The 15,015-nt window shown below is 42.4% G+C and overlaps 1 protein-coding gene across 3 annotated transcripts in view; it reads left to right on the plus strand.

Annotated features, from left to right (window-relative positions):
- Window positions 1–15,015, plus strand: part of scube1 (signal peptide, CUB domain, EGF-like 1) — a 124,515-nt gene that overhangs the window by 38,977 nt on the left and 70,523 nt on the right. For all 3 annotated transcript variants that reach the window (XM_085386343.1, XM_085386344.1, XM_085386345.1), the window contains one exon: window positions 1,945–2,079. In XM_085386343.1, coding sequence (XP_085242469.1) covers window positions 1,945–2,079 — 135 coding nt within the window. The remainder of the gene's footprint in view (window positions 1–1,944; window positions 2,080–15,015) is intronic.

Consider the following 15,015-nt stretch of genomic DNA (forward strand, 5'->3'; position numbering starts at 1 on the left):
TGGACTGAAAGACAGCACAGAGGCACTAATCATGGCAGCACAAGAACAAGCTCTGAGCACAAGATCCATAGAGGCTGGGGTCTATCACACCAGGCAAGACCCCAGGTGCAGGCTGTGTAAAGATGCCCCAGAGACAATCCAGCACATAACAGCAGGGTGCAAGATGCTAGCAGGCAAGGCATACATGGAACGCCATAACCAAGTGGCCGGCATAGTGTACAGGAACATCTGTGCCGAGTATAACCTGGAAGTCCCGAGGTCAAAATGGGACATGCCCCCAAGGGTGGTGGAGAATGACCGAGCTAAGATCCTGTGGGACTTCCAGATACAGACGGACAAAATGGTGGTGGCTAACCAACCGGACATAGTGGTGGTAGACAAACAGAAGAAGACGGCCGTAGTGATCGATGTAGCGGTTCCGAATGACAGCAATATCAGGAAGAAGGAACATGAGAAGCTGGAGAAATACCAAGGGCTCAGAGAAGAGCTCGAGAGGATGTGGAGGGTGAAGGTAACGGTGGTCCCCGTGGTAATCGGAGCACTAGGTACGGTGACTCCCAAGCTAGGCGAGTGGCTCCAGCAGATCCCGGGAACAACATCGGAGATCTCTGTCCAGAAGAGCGCAGTCCTGGGAACAGCTAAGATACTGCGCAGGACCCTCAAGCTCCCAGGCCTCTGGTAGAGGACCCGAGCTGGAAGGATAGACCACCCGCAGGGGCGTGCTGGGTGTTTTTATATATACATACACCGAAAGCACCCTGGGGCGCCTCTGTCAGTGCGCCCCAGGGTGGCTGTGGCTACAATGTAGCTTGCCATCACCAGTGTGTGAATGTGTGTGTGAATGGGTGGATGACTGGATATGTAAAGCGCTTTGGGGTCCTTAGGGACTAGTAAAGCGCTATATAAATACAGGCCATTTACCATTTACCATATATGTATATTTAAAGCAAGGTTCACTAATAACAGTCTAATTTAGCTTACCTAAAGTCCAGACCTGTCAACCACTGAAAATATTTGACAAATTATAATTAGTGCTGTCAGCGTTAATCTTGTTAAAATGACGTTAACGCCATAACCGCATTAACAGCTTCAACGCATTAGCGCAGTTAGCTCATTAACGCGTTAGCGCCGTGCAGCCCCGCGCACGGGGCAACAGCACTGCCACTGACAGCACTAATTATAACAGAAAGAAAAGCTCCATGTTTGATCCCCTCAGTCTCCCAGCACGTATGACATCGCCTCTCGTCTGTCTGTCCTTCCTTCTGCCTGTGTTTGTGTAACCTGTCTGCACTGTCTGTTACGTCAACTTCACCACCTCAGACTAAACACAATGCAAAGTCTCTTTCTCTCTCTCTCTCACACACACACACACACACACACACACACACACACACACACACACACACACACACACACACACACACACACACACAGGGGTGGCCCTGTTTGATCCCTCTTAAAGTCAGTCAAGGGTGTTACATGTTTCCAGTTCACTTCAGGCCCATCAACATGCCCCATTGGAAATTTACTGGCCTTTCAGCAGCACAGTCGGGCCCTATAAACACACTCGTGCACCACCAGTGTGCACTAACACACACATAGACGCAACGACACAATGCAGACACTCACACCAACACACCCCTGTCACCCCCTTTTACAGTGCCTGAAGTTTGGTTCGGCCGCCCGCTGTGCCAGGGTCGGCCCCTTAGGACAGCGTGCCTGCCCTTTCTCCCAGTCTGTGTGTGCACGTGTGCGTGTGGCCCTCGCATTCCTGACTCTGGTGTCATCCGTCTCATCAGACATTTCCCGGCACATAAACTCTCACTGACACAAGTTTATTTATGAAGTCTAATGGGCTGTTATTCCAGCACGCTGTCGTGGCCGACTTTATCTTGCTCACTTCCCTTTATGTCTCTCTCTCTCTGTATCTCTCCATCCAAACAGATGTGGATGAGTGTCTGGACAACAACGGTGGATGCCAGCAAGTGTGTGTTAACACCATGGGGAGCTATGAGTGTATGTGCACAGAGGGCTTCTTCCTCAGTGACAACCAGCATACCTGCATCCACCGCTCTGACGGTAAGACATCAGTGGAGAAAGAGTGCAGTCCACAGTGAACTCTCACCGTGGACCGCACACAAAACACTTTTTTGTTGCTGTGAGGCAACAAGTCTAATTCATATGATGGTTCATTGGTTTTGAATCTTGACTTTTGAAGCACATGGCTCAACTAGCAACATCAAATTATTTGTTCTAAGACAATAACTGTAACTGACCAGTGATGTCGTAGATTTGCAGTTTGAGCAACACTAAACGTGATAGTGCTCGTGATAGTGCTAATATAAATGTGAATATGTGGAATAAAATTCATTGTAAAATTCCAGAATTTACATTTTCTATCACAGATAATTATGATGATGACCTTTTTTCCAATGTCATGAGCACCAAACCAAGTCTTGATAAGGAGGATAAAAATAGCTCATAATCATGATGTGAAGCTTTTCCCAGTCAGTCCAGATGGGAATATAATTTTGAGGTGTCAAAATCCAATGCAAAACTTTATGGATCTGGAAAAAGAATTGCCACATAGGCATGAAGATGTAGGCAGGCTATTGGACAAACTGTGGCAAACAAGCTCTGTGTTTAATTATTCCTCCAATTTAATTCAATTCAATTCAGTTCAGTTTTATTTATACAGCGCCAAATCACAACAACAGTCGCCTCAAGGCGCTTTATATTGTAAGGTAGACCCTACAATAATACATGCAGAGAAAAACCCAACAATCATATGACCCCCTATGAGCAAGCACTTGGTGACAGTGGGAAGGAAAAACTCCCTTTTAACAGGCAGAACCAGGCTCAGGGAGGGGCGGGGCCATCTGCTGTGATTGGTTGGGGTGAGAGAAGGAAGACAGGATAAAGACATGCTGTGGAAGAGAGACAGAGGTTAATAACAGGTATGATTCAGTGCAGAGAGGTCTGTTAACACATGTTCAGTGAGAAAGGTGACAGGAAATGCTCAATGCATGATGGGAATCCCCCAGCAGCCTACACCTATTGCAGCATAACTAAGGGAGGATTCAGGGTCACCCGATGCAGCCCTAACTATATGCTTTTGCAAAAAGGAAAGTTTGAAGCCTGATCTTAATCCAAACTGGAAGCTTCTTCTACAGAGGAGGGGCCTGAAAACTGATTCCATTCCATAAAATTATTTCTCTTGACTGTTTTCATCACTCAGTTTTGTGTTTCAGCCGAGGATTTTGACTACAACCTAGGAAGGTAGACAGAACATTTTGAATTCAGTAAGACAGTCACAGAACCCCACAGCCACCCTAGCCTTTGTTGATGAAGAAAACACAACCACTGAATACACTGAATACAAATACAACCACAACAATGTATGCCACCTTGCAGGAGATCTAGATGCTGAGAATAAAGAAACCCATCTGCACATCATAAAACCTATTGTTCAGGCATTTACACACCAGATGTGTAACATCTGTGTGCATTAAAAATATTTTGAGTCAACTAAATAGCGTCACCTGAGCAGCCGTCGACACTGACCATGTAGTCTGATCATTTTTTCTGATCCTAATCAACAGATCTGAGCAAGTGCACACATGACTCAACGTGCACACCAGTACTGAATATACAAATTGTAGAATAATACAATTTTACCTGAGACAAGTAGCTAGATGCTGCTCTGTGTCTGAAGTGATTTCACTGCCTCCTCAGAGGCAAAACTCGGTAGCTAAAAAGCTGCAACAGCCCCAGTATGATCCTAAGATATGTAAGAAAGTGGCCATGATACAGCTTCAATTCCTGAAGCAAACCTTGAAATTCTCCCTGTTGCTTCCTTCTTGTGAGTTTTGGATGAACTGATTCCTTCTCGTTTGGAAACATCAGTACCAGCTCATCATGGCTTCATATTGACTTCATTTTCTTCACAGTGCTTTCTTTGAGGAGATAATTTTCACAAAAACATGTTCGGTTTGTACATGACAAGTTCATATCCTGAAAATTATGAATTTCGTGTCGCTTTCACAACATGATTAGGTTGTAACGGCCTTTGCTCTACACTGCTGTAAAACGTATTTGCTCTTTACCTGGTTACTTTTTTTGCTTATTTGTCACACTTACATGTTTCAGATCATTAAGAAATTGTAAATATTAGACAAAGATAACCAAAGGAGACAACTTTCAGTTTTTAAATAATTCTTTTATTTAAGGGAAAAATCCATCCAAGCTTACCTGGCCCTGTGTGAAAAAGTATTTGCCCCCTAAACCTAATAACTGCTTTACCACCCTTAGCAGCATCTTTAGCAATATCTTGCATTCAGTCTTTCACAGCGCTGTGGAGAAAGTTTGCCCCGTTCTTCTTTTCAGAAGTATTTTAATTCAGCCACACTGGAGGGTATTCATGTATAAGCAGAGTGTAAAATTGATTGGATTGCAGTTTTAAACAGGACCATACTCCTCCCGATCAACTACGGATGCTCCCGGTGCCAGACATCCACAATCCATCAAACACTGTGTGCAGGCTGCCGTCGAATACAAGCTGGCGGGAGGTACGCAGTTGGTTGGAGAGCGCAGTGGACTGGAAGAAACACGGTTTAACTGCGACATGTGAAAAGTTCAGTGTATCCTGGAGCAATTTTAGTTTTACAGCGGAGAGTCCTAGAAAGAGATTTCAGGAGAACCACCCTTCTCTCACCTTGGGAGTAGCAGGGAGGCCAGAGAGACGTCCTTTCTGTTCATTTGTGTGGAGAAGGCGGGCTCTTGTCTGTGCCCACAAACATGCGAGGCTTGTAACCTAGGGGCACTTTGAATGGAGAGAGACCTGTTGCAGATGAGGTAAGTGACTTATGCGCACATTCAATCCATCCGTCCATTACTTGAGCCAACACAGCGGAGGTCTGCCTTCCACTCTTGGTTTAATCTTTCTGTTTGTCCGCAAATCCGGAACTCAGGTTGGCTCCGAGAGGTGAATGGAAAACCTTCCATAACTGGGATATGAAGCGGGTTGTCGGTCTGACACAATCTCCAAAGGAATGCCATTGAGCCTGAAAACATGTTCAAGATGGAGATTAAACGTTTCAGTGGCAGGAGTTTGATAATTTAGAGAAGGAACTATGAAATGTCCTGATTTAGAGAATCTATGGAAGAAGGCCTGTGACAAGGATCCTGCTTAAACTCCCAGGATTATCTTCCCCACTGTGTGTGAGCATGCAAGAACGCTCTCTGGCTTAAGATCATCTCTATCAGGTGAAAACTCATGGGAAGGGGCATCAGGCTTTATATTCCTTGACCCTGGATGATAAGAAACGGAGCAGCTGAACAACCAAAGAGCAGAGACCAACATGCCTGAATTCTGCCTTTGGTGTTCTGCACATAAGTCAAGTTCCTATGGTTAGTCCATATTACAAAATGTTGCTCGACCCCCTCTAAGTCCTCTGAAAACACAACTTAGAAAAGTTACTGAGGGTGTGTGAAACACATAGAGACGGATCTCAGTTAACTGCTGCAGCATGCTGAATACAAAGATGTTCAGAAAGTGTCCGAGGACATCAGTTACTAGGACATGAAACATGGTGGGGGAGTGTTTCGTTAGTCCAACAAGCACCACCAGGTATTCAAAGTAGTCCAGTGGTGTGTTGAATTCCACTTGTCCCCTTCTGACTAAATGGTACTGAGGTCAACTTTGTAAAGATGGAGGGGCTTGAAAGCAGAACTGTTTCCTGGCAGTGGGTATTTCTTTTCTTTCTTTCTTTCTTTTTTTTTTACAGTGATCTAAGGAAGTCCATAAATGGCCTGAGAGTCCTATCCTTTTTGTCCACAAAGAACAACCCTACGCCCACTAGAGATGAGGTGGGCCTGAATATACTTCTCATGAATATACTTCTCAATTGTCTCTCTTTGCAAAGTCAGCTGGGCAGATCCTAACAGAAGGAAAGGGGCAAATACTTTTTCACTGAAAATCACAGAATGAAAATGGCAGTTTTGCTATTGGAATGATGGTATAGCCAATGATAGTGATGCTCAAATGGGAAACATGAAATGTTCCTGGAAAACATTTTATCTTTAGATTGTGATGCTTAATGTGAGTTAATACAATTCAATATAAGGCCTCAAGGGCTTTATAGTTTAAGGTAGAGACCCTAATAAACCCAATGAGCAGATGATCTCATATGAGCAAACACAAGACGATAACCTCTGACAGAACTGGGCTCATGGAGGGAGAGCCACTGCCCTTCCTGACAGACATGCTGTGGAAGAGAGCCAGAAATCAGTAATAACTAATGAAATGCAAAGTGGAATATAAATATCCAGGTAAGGAAATCCCCAAAAGTTGATTCTCTTTATCTGGACGTAGCGTTTTCAGTGGGAGAAACGTTTCGTCATTCATCCAACTGACTTCTTCAGTCTCAGCTGACTGCAGGTTTAATCAACCTTTGTAAACAATGCATTTGCACAATGACTGAAACTAGCAGCAGAACAGTGGCCTGTAGGTCTGTTTCTTGATCCCTGAAGACGTCATGTAGATGAGTGATGAAACGTTTCTCCCCAAGTCCAGATGAACAGAATCAACTTTCTGGGGCATAACTAAGAGAGATTTCATGTTCACCTGACCCAAGAAACAGTCACTATATATATAAACTACTATGCTTTGTCAAAAAGGAACGTTTAAATCTAATCTAAAAAGGAAAGGGTGTCTATCTCCTGGATTCAAACTGGGAGCTGGTTCCACAGAAGAGTGTCCTGAAAGGTGAAGACTCTACATTTTTACTTTGAAATATCTCAGGAAGCCCTAGTAAACCATCAGACTGAGAGCAGAGTGCTCTATTGGGCTTATACGGTACTATGAGGTCTTTAAGAAAACATGGTGCCTGATTATTCAAGACCTTGTGTGTGTGAGGACAAGGACTTTAAATTTAACAGGATCCAGTGAAGTGAAGGATCCAGGAGAGCTATGTCCCTGTCAGTACTCTCTCAGGTGTTTTGGATCAAAGGCTTTTCAGTGAGCTTTTAGGACAGTCTGATAATAATGAACAGGAATTTATAAGAATTTAGCAACTCTGATGCCATTATCAATATTTCTTATTCTTATTATTTTCTCAAAATAATATGTAATGTAATATCAAAGACCATTAACTGCAGACTGTGTGGTCAAATGTTTGTGATGTTTTCCTGTCTTTGTTGTGAAGTGTTGGGGTCATTAGTCAAAAAAACAGTAATGTATGTTACACATATTAAACAGAACTCTTAAATACAGTACTTTACTTAATTGCTCCCAGGAGAAAGCCATTTGTTGCACTATTCCTATATTATTTTTGTGTTTCTCCACAAAATGACCCAAAATGCACTGGCTTGTAATTACCACCGTCCCACACACCAACACAAATCTCTATCCTAATGAGATCCACGTGTCATCTGTCTCTTAGCTTCACTGTGATGAGCTCTGAAACCTGACTGGAACTCTTCAAATAAACTGTTTCTCAGCAGTGATGCAATAACGTAACAGCTTAAACTTGTTTTTTAGTCCTAAAACGTTTGTGTTTTTTGTTCTTACGAGCTCTTCAGCCCGCTCAACGAAGCCTGGAAAACACACGGCGAGTTAAAGAGAGCCACGTCCACTGTACTGTACTTTAACACACATTCAGTCAGGATTAACTGAAGAAATGCTGTGAACATTTGGGAAGTTTTCATTTTGTTTGATAACACAAACTTGCGAAGGAGAATCTTTGTATTATCATATAAATATTTAGTAAGTCGGCCATTTAATAGTTGATGTTTCTTTGCTGTTACTTGGCTGTTTGAGTCAGAATCAGTGAATGAATAACAGTTAGCACATTGTTTTAGGTCATTCCAAATGTTTAGAGCTGAGCTATTCATGCTTGTCAAGTCAAGTCAAGTTGGCTTTATTGTCACTTCACCCATATACAGTTAGTACACAGTGAAGCGAAACAACGTTCCTCCAGGACCAAGGTGCTACATGCAACATAAATTTACAACATAAATAAACAGAAAACACTAAACTAGCTAACTAAGAGGCCTAGTTAGCTGGCTAGCAGAGACAAGACAGACTGACCTAACATGAATTACAACATAAATTAACAAAAACTAACTATCTAACTATCTAAGGAAGACTTTTTTTTTTCATGTTAACAGACAGCAGACAACAAAGTGCACGTGCAAATGTGCACGTAAATGGTGCTCAGTAGTCGATGTAGTCGATTTTGATGTAGAGTAGAATTTAATGTGGAGCATTAGAGGGAAATGGGAGACAGAGTGTCCAATATGATGTCTTTTTGCAATTCTTTTTGATTTTCCTTCCCAGTTTTTAAGTCCATCACAAAAATAAAATAAAAAACATGCAAAAAAAATTATGTAAAGACCACAGAAGACTAAATTTGTGTGCATAGTCAGCAGCACGCACACAAATGAGACTGTGTAGGTTAATTTGGCACTTTTTACAAACATTAGAAAGCATACTATGTGCTGATTGTGCAAGAGACCATTTTTTTTAGTTCAATAAACACTTGTTGCAATATCACAGAGCAGAAATTGTGCACATTTTCATGCATAACAGACTGCACTTATGATTAAGTAGATTAGACATACCCTCATCAGATCTGACAAATTAATCTGTGCTACTCTTGGTAGATTGGCTAAAGTACTATACTATGGACTGTCAGTAAGACCTGCAGCTGTTTAAAGACAACTGGCATTATTATATCCTTATCTTTGTCCACTTCTATGCTGCTCTTTGCACTTAGGAGCATAAACAGTAACTCAGTTTGGTGTTCAAGACAGCTGCTGAGCTGCGACCTGCACAGTGTCTGTTTATGAACACAAAATGCTGCTGCATGAAGAGGCAGATGAAACCGTGGTCTCGTACGATGTTACATCTCTCTTCACTTGCATCCCAGTCACAGAAGCGTTGGTAGTTTGTAAGAGATCACAGGATGACCCCAACCTCAGCAACAGGACCGCTCTCAGCATCGACCAAGTCTGTTTGAACTGTGTCTTCATTCCACCTACTTCACATACAAGGGTCAGTTCTACAGGCAGAAACATGGGTGTGCCATGGGCTCCCAGTTTCACCCATCGTGGCCAATTTGTACATGGAAGAAGTGGAAAAGAGGGCTTTGCTATCCTACCCTGAAACACCACCACTGGTTCAGGTATGTGGATGACACCTGGGTGAAAATCAAATCTCAGGTCGTTCCACATTTCACGGATCACAGTAACCTGGTGGACCGACACATCAAATTCACCAGGGAGGATATGAACAGTGGCAGGTTAGCCTTCTTAGACTGTGAGATTTCCATCAGTAATGGGGGACATCTAAAAGCTGACGTGTACCGGAAACCTACGCATATGGGTCAGTATTTAAGGTTTGACTCTCATCATCCACTGGAGCACAAACTGGGCGTCATCAGGACGCTACAACACAGAGCAAACACCATCCCCACGGACACAGCAGCCAGGGAGGCAGAAGAACATCAAGAAGGCCCTGAGTAACTGTGGTTATCCCAGCTGGACTTTTGTCAAAGCTGATTAAGGAACTGACCCCCCCAGCCCTTTGTTCCTTCAGTGGCCTGGTTTCAGTCATTATGCAAATGTCCTGTTTATACGATTGAAACCTGCAGTCAGCTGAGACTGAAGACGTCACCTGGATGAGTGACGAAACGTTTCTCCCACAAAACGCTACGTCCAGATGAACAGAATCAACAGTTTCTGAGTCACATTTCTTTACGTTGTCCTTCCAAGGAGTCAGACTTCCTTATCATTTTTAAAATGGTCTGATCAATCAGATTGACGACCTGTCTAGAGTGCACCTGCCTCTCACGCTATGACAGCTACTATAAGTTAAAGAAAATGGATGGATGGGCAGTATTTCATCAGGCTTTCTGAAGCTCTTTCATAGTTTTTCCTCAAATACAAACTAAGCAAGCTTCCAGAATGGTTTGATGCCTAAAGGACTTTAGTGAACTTGAAGTTCTGTAAGTAGACTGTAACAACAATTCACTACGATGTAGGCACTCACAGAGCTCCTTTATGAGTTACTTTTGGCTAACAAGCCAAAATAAGTTAATGCTGAGACATATAAAAAAGAAAATGAATTTGGTTTGTGTTCGCATGTTTGACTTGCTTTATTTTTTCAGTTAGTTAAATTTTACAGTGTTCAGTTTTCATGGTTCTTGTCCAAGTGTAACCAATAATGGCTTAAGGTGGTAGCACATTCTCACTTTATCATTCTTCCTCCCCCTGCTTGCTACAAGATCCTGCCCCTGACCAAGCTATACATGGAAACCACATTTGTATAATTCCTATCACTGCTGCAGATTATAAGGAAATATTTTATGGATTAAAGGCACAAAATCACAGCAACAACTGCCTCAAAGTGACTATAAGAGAAAGCCCCAACAATTAGCTGCTTAACAAAAAGTGAGGTTTGTATCTGTGGCACATTCTCTCTGTCTGCTCCTCCTGTTTGCAGGACAAGAGACCCCAAAACAAAACAAAACAACTAGTTGAAAAATACGTGAAAAACTGAAAGGTGCATTTTGTTGTGTTCAATATTGTAAACTTATTGTGAAAAGTAACAAGCACAATGATTTAGTAGAATCTGTAGTACTGGCCCTGTATTTACTTGGTGTTGGATTGATACCAAAGTTTGCAGCATCGCAGGGCATTAGTCATTTTGTCTTTGGTAAAGTGCAATGGTTAACATCCCAGAGAACACCTCAGGCTGTAAGTGCAACAAATATCAGTCATTTAGCAAGATGCTATCCTGATGTTTGCTGCTATTACAGTTATATTTGTACATTTGAAATTACTTTTTAAATAGTAAATATTCTGAATTAATTATTTACATCCTCACTGTGAACACATCACAGAGATAAGACAGAAAAGAGGAAGTCTTGTGAGAGGTCATCATAATACTGATCAAATACAGGGAGTGCAGAATTATTAGGCAAATGAGTATTTTGTCCACATCATCCTCTTCATGCATGTTGTCTTACTCCAAGCTGTATAGGCTCGAAAGCCTACTACCAATTAAGCATATTAGGTGATGTGCATCGCTGTAATGAGAAGGGGTGTGGTCTAATGACATCAACACCCTATATCAGGTGTGCATAATTATTAGGCAACGTCCTTTCCTTTGGCAAAATGGGTCAAAAGAAGGACTTGACAGGCTCAGAAAAGTCAAAAATAGTGAGATATCTTGCAGAGGGATGCAGCAGTCTCAAAATTGCAAAGCTTCTGAAGCGTGATCATCGAACAATCGAGCGTTTCATTCAAAATAGTCAACAGGGTCGCAAGAAGCGTGTGGAAAAACCAAGGCGCAAAATAACTGCCCATGAACTGAGAAAAGTCAAGCGTGCAGCTGCCAAGATGCCACTTGCCACCAGTTTGGCCATATTTCAGAGCTGCAACATCACTGGAGTGCCCAAAAGCACAAGGTGTGCAATACTCAGAGACATGGCCAAGGTAAGAAAGGCTGAAAGACGACCACCACTGAACAAGACACACAACCTGAAACGTCAAGACTGGGCCAAGAAATATCTCAAGACTGGTTTTTCTAAGGTTTTATGGACTGATGAAATGAGAGTGAGTCTTGATGAGCCAGATGGATGGGCCCGTGGCTGGATTGGTAAAGGGCAGAGAGCTCCAGTCCGACTCAGACGCCAGCAAGGTGGAGGTGGAGTACTGGTTTGGGCTGGTATCATCAAAGATGAGCTTGTGGGGCCTTTTCGGGTTGAGGATGGAGTCAAGCTCAACTCCCAGTCCTACTGCCAGTTTCTGGAAGACACCTTCTTCAAGCAGTGGTACAGGAAGAAGTCTGCATCCTTCAAGAAAAACATGATGTTCATGCAGGACAATGCTCCATCACACGCGTCCAAGTACTCCACAGCGTGGCTGGCAAGAAAGGGTATAAAAGAAGAAAAACTAATGACATGGCCTCCTTGTTCACCTGATCTGAACCCCATTGAGAACCTGTGGTCCATCATCAAATGTGAGATTTACAAGGAGGGAAAACAGTACACCTCTCTGAACAGTGTCTGGGAGGCTGTGGTTGCTGCTGCACGCAATGTTGATGGTGAACAGATCAAAACACTGACAGAATCCATGGATGGCAGGCTTTTGAGTGTCCTTGCAAAGAAAGGTGGCTATATTGGTCGCTGATTTGTTTTTGTTTTGTTTTTGAATGTCAGAAATGTATATTTGTGAATGTGGAGATGTTATATTGGTGTCACTGGTGAAAATAAATCATTGAAATGGGTATATATTTGTTTTTTGTTAAGTTGCCTAATAATTCTGCACAGTAATAGTCACCTGCACACACAGATATCCCCCTAAAATAGCTAAAACTAAAAACAAACTAAAAACTACTTCCAAAAACATTCAGCTTTGATATTAATGAGTTTTTTGGGTTCATTGAGAACATGGTTGTTGTTCAATAATAACATTATTCCTCAAAAATACAACTTGCCTAATAATTCTGCACTCCCTGTATAGTAAGAGCATGTGAGCTGAAAGCAAGGCCAGGCTGCAGGACACGAAACATCAACTCAGTCAGCAATAATATGCAGTAACCTCTTTCACATTTTTAAGGCACTAGTATGCTGTTCCAGATTGTTCTTCCCCACTTTTACCCATTCCTGTTTACAGCCCTACCATTTTCTGTTGTCCATCCATCCATCCATCCATCACATCCATCCATCCATCCATCCATCCATCCATCCCTCCCTCCCTCCCTCTTCCGCTTATCCTTTTCAGGGTTGCAGATGGACTGGAGCCTATCCCAGATGTCGTAGGGTGAGAGGCAGGGTACAGCATGGACAGGTGGCCAATCCGTCGCAGGGCTAACACATAGACACGGACAACCATTCGCACCAGTTTTTTTTTCTATTGTAACTAAAGTAATTTAAAGTAACGTAATGTAAAGTTATTTTAGACGTTGTAGATTATAGATAACTATGTAAGCGCCCATAGTGAGAGCACTGACATTCTGACTTTCACACTTAGGCGAGATATGGATCGCGTGACATTTGATGCCAGCTGTGGTTCTTTAAATCCTTTGAAACTATCCTGCTGTTGTAACCCATTCAATCTGTCACATTTAATATCCACTCAATGTGTGGTGGCAAGGACCACTGAAGGACCAGTGATCCTGACACGGACAGGGGTTGCTTTCTCTTCTCGTTCTATAAATGCAATAAATGGGCCTATGAATGAGCACAGTGTTGCAATCAGGTTCAAAGACACATGAGAAGACAGTCATCTGTCTTCTATTCAGTGACACATAAAGGGGACACTGGGGCAAAGTGCTGAAGGGTGAGTTAGAGGAGAGAAAAGTGAGGTAAAAGGAAAAGGCAGAGATAGACTGGCCTCTCTGTGCTGTCCCTCTCTAGCCTGAGTGGTCACAGTGTTGGTGTGGTCAGGGTGAAGGCACGTAGGAGCTAGTATCAGGATGTTAGAGGATTCTCTGTTGAGATGTTCGGAGAGAGATCCACAAATAGATGTGTGTTTGCTCACTGGAAACACCATAAAATGCCTGTCTTTTTGCTCTCTCCACATCTTACAAAAGGGGAAGCAGATTCAGGTGACAGCTAGGGACACTTCCTCTTCTTCATTTCTGTGTAATGTAGCCGACGAAGTTTGGTCAACTATCCACAGCGCAGATTATCATGTATTTGAAAAACTGAATGATCCATTTCATTTAATCCATTCATTTATGTTAACACTAAATTTGTTTTTCATCGATGCTTTTAGGAATCCACCTTAACAGAGAAACAGCACCTTCTCAGTCTCAGTACTTCTGGTCTTCCTGTCTGTCCACCCCGTCCTCTGTGCTGTGTACTTTTTAGATTGTGTAATCCCTGCTGCTGTCAGGGGGATCTTCATGGTAAACAACCAGTGAAGATGCTTGTGGTATATTTCTGCTGCCCTGCTCTTGCTGGCTGTCTCAAGCCTTTAACCGCCACTGCACCGCCCCATCCAGAGCTCCTCAATCAAGAGCTTGTCTCCTGAACCTCTCACTGGACAGGAATAGCAGCAGCATCCCAATATCCCACAGGAATCTCCCTGCACATTTCCAAGCCCACCTTCCCTAATCCTGTATCTTCTCCTTCTTCCTGTTCTTTATGTAATCTGTACAAGTTCTGCAGATTACACAAAGAACGCAGCTTTTTATATCTCATACTGATGCTGTGATGACCCAGATTTCATTTTCTGCTTCACTATATGTCAGAAGATGCTGAACAGCATTTATTTCAGAGCATTAATGAAGAATTCTGCATCTTAAAAAAATCGTACATAATGTACATAAAAGACAATGTCCCGCTTGGGCCGTTTGTCCCACTTAAGATGTCCAACAGTTCCACCAAAGAGACATTCTTCTTCTAAGCTTCTCACATGGTTTCAGTTGAATAACTAATAACTAAATTATATAGTATTTGTAAAATAATATTTTATAAATCAGTGATTGACAGTCCTCAAATGAAAACAGATTCATGGAGCAGAACTTTCCTTTTCCTTCTTTTCCTTTCCCGTTAGTCATCTAATAGCCTCTTAGCTATGTGGTGACTCTTTGGAGCATCTCCAACCACTAGTTTGCAGAAAATTAACTATTTCTAAAGTAGGTCAAACTATTTAAAAGCAACTGAGCCCCCAAAAAACTGTACTCTGTAACTAGATAGATAAAAATGTAACTTTATGTGGTGCAATATAGAATTTCTTTAAGCTCTGGTATTTTCAGGATATTATGTTGGTGATCATTTGTAGTTCACCTGACGGTAAATGCTGAGTCAGATTATCTGCCTCAAAATGTATTTATGGAAACATATTATATGGGTTTGTGATTTGTTTAAAGATTTGTGAAGACCAGTAGAAATGAACAGTTCCTGCACTTCACAACGATCTACACTGTATGACCAGCGTGAGTATGAGCAGCAATTTTTCACACCAGACAGAGTGAGAATCTCCAACCTTCCATTTATTTCA

The sequence above is a fragment of the Rhamphochromis longiceps genome, linkage group LG17, assembly GCF_057381845.1.
Source record: "Rhamphochromis longiceps isolate RC_006_pf linkage group LG17, R_longiceps_female_GT1.1, whole genome shotgun sequence".
Taxonomy (NCBI): domain Eukaryota; kingdom Metazoa; phylum Chordata; class Actinopteri; order Cichliformes; family Cichlidae; genus Rhamphochromis; species Rhamphochromis longiceps.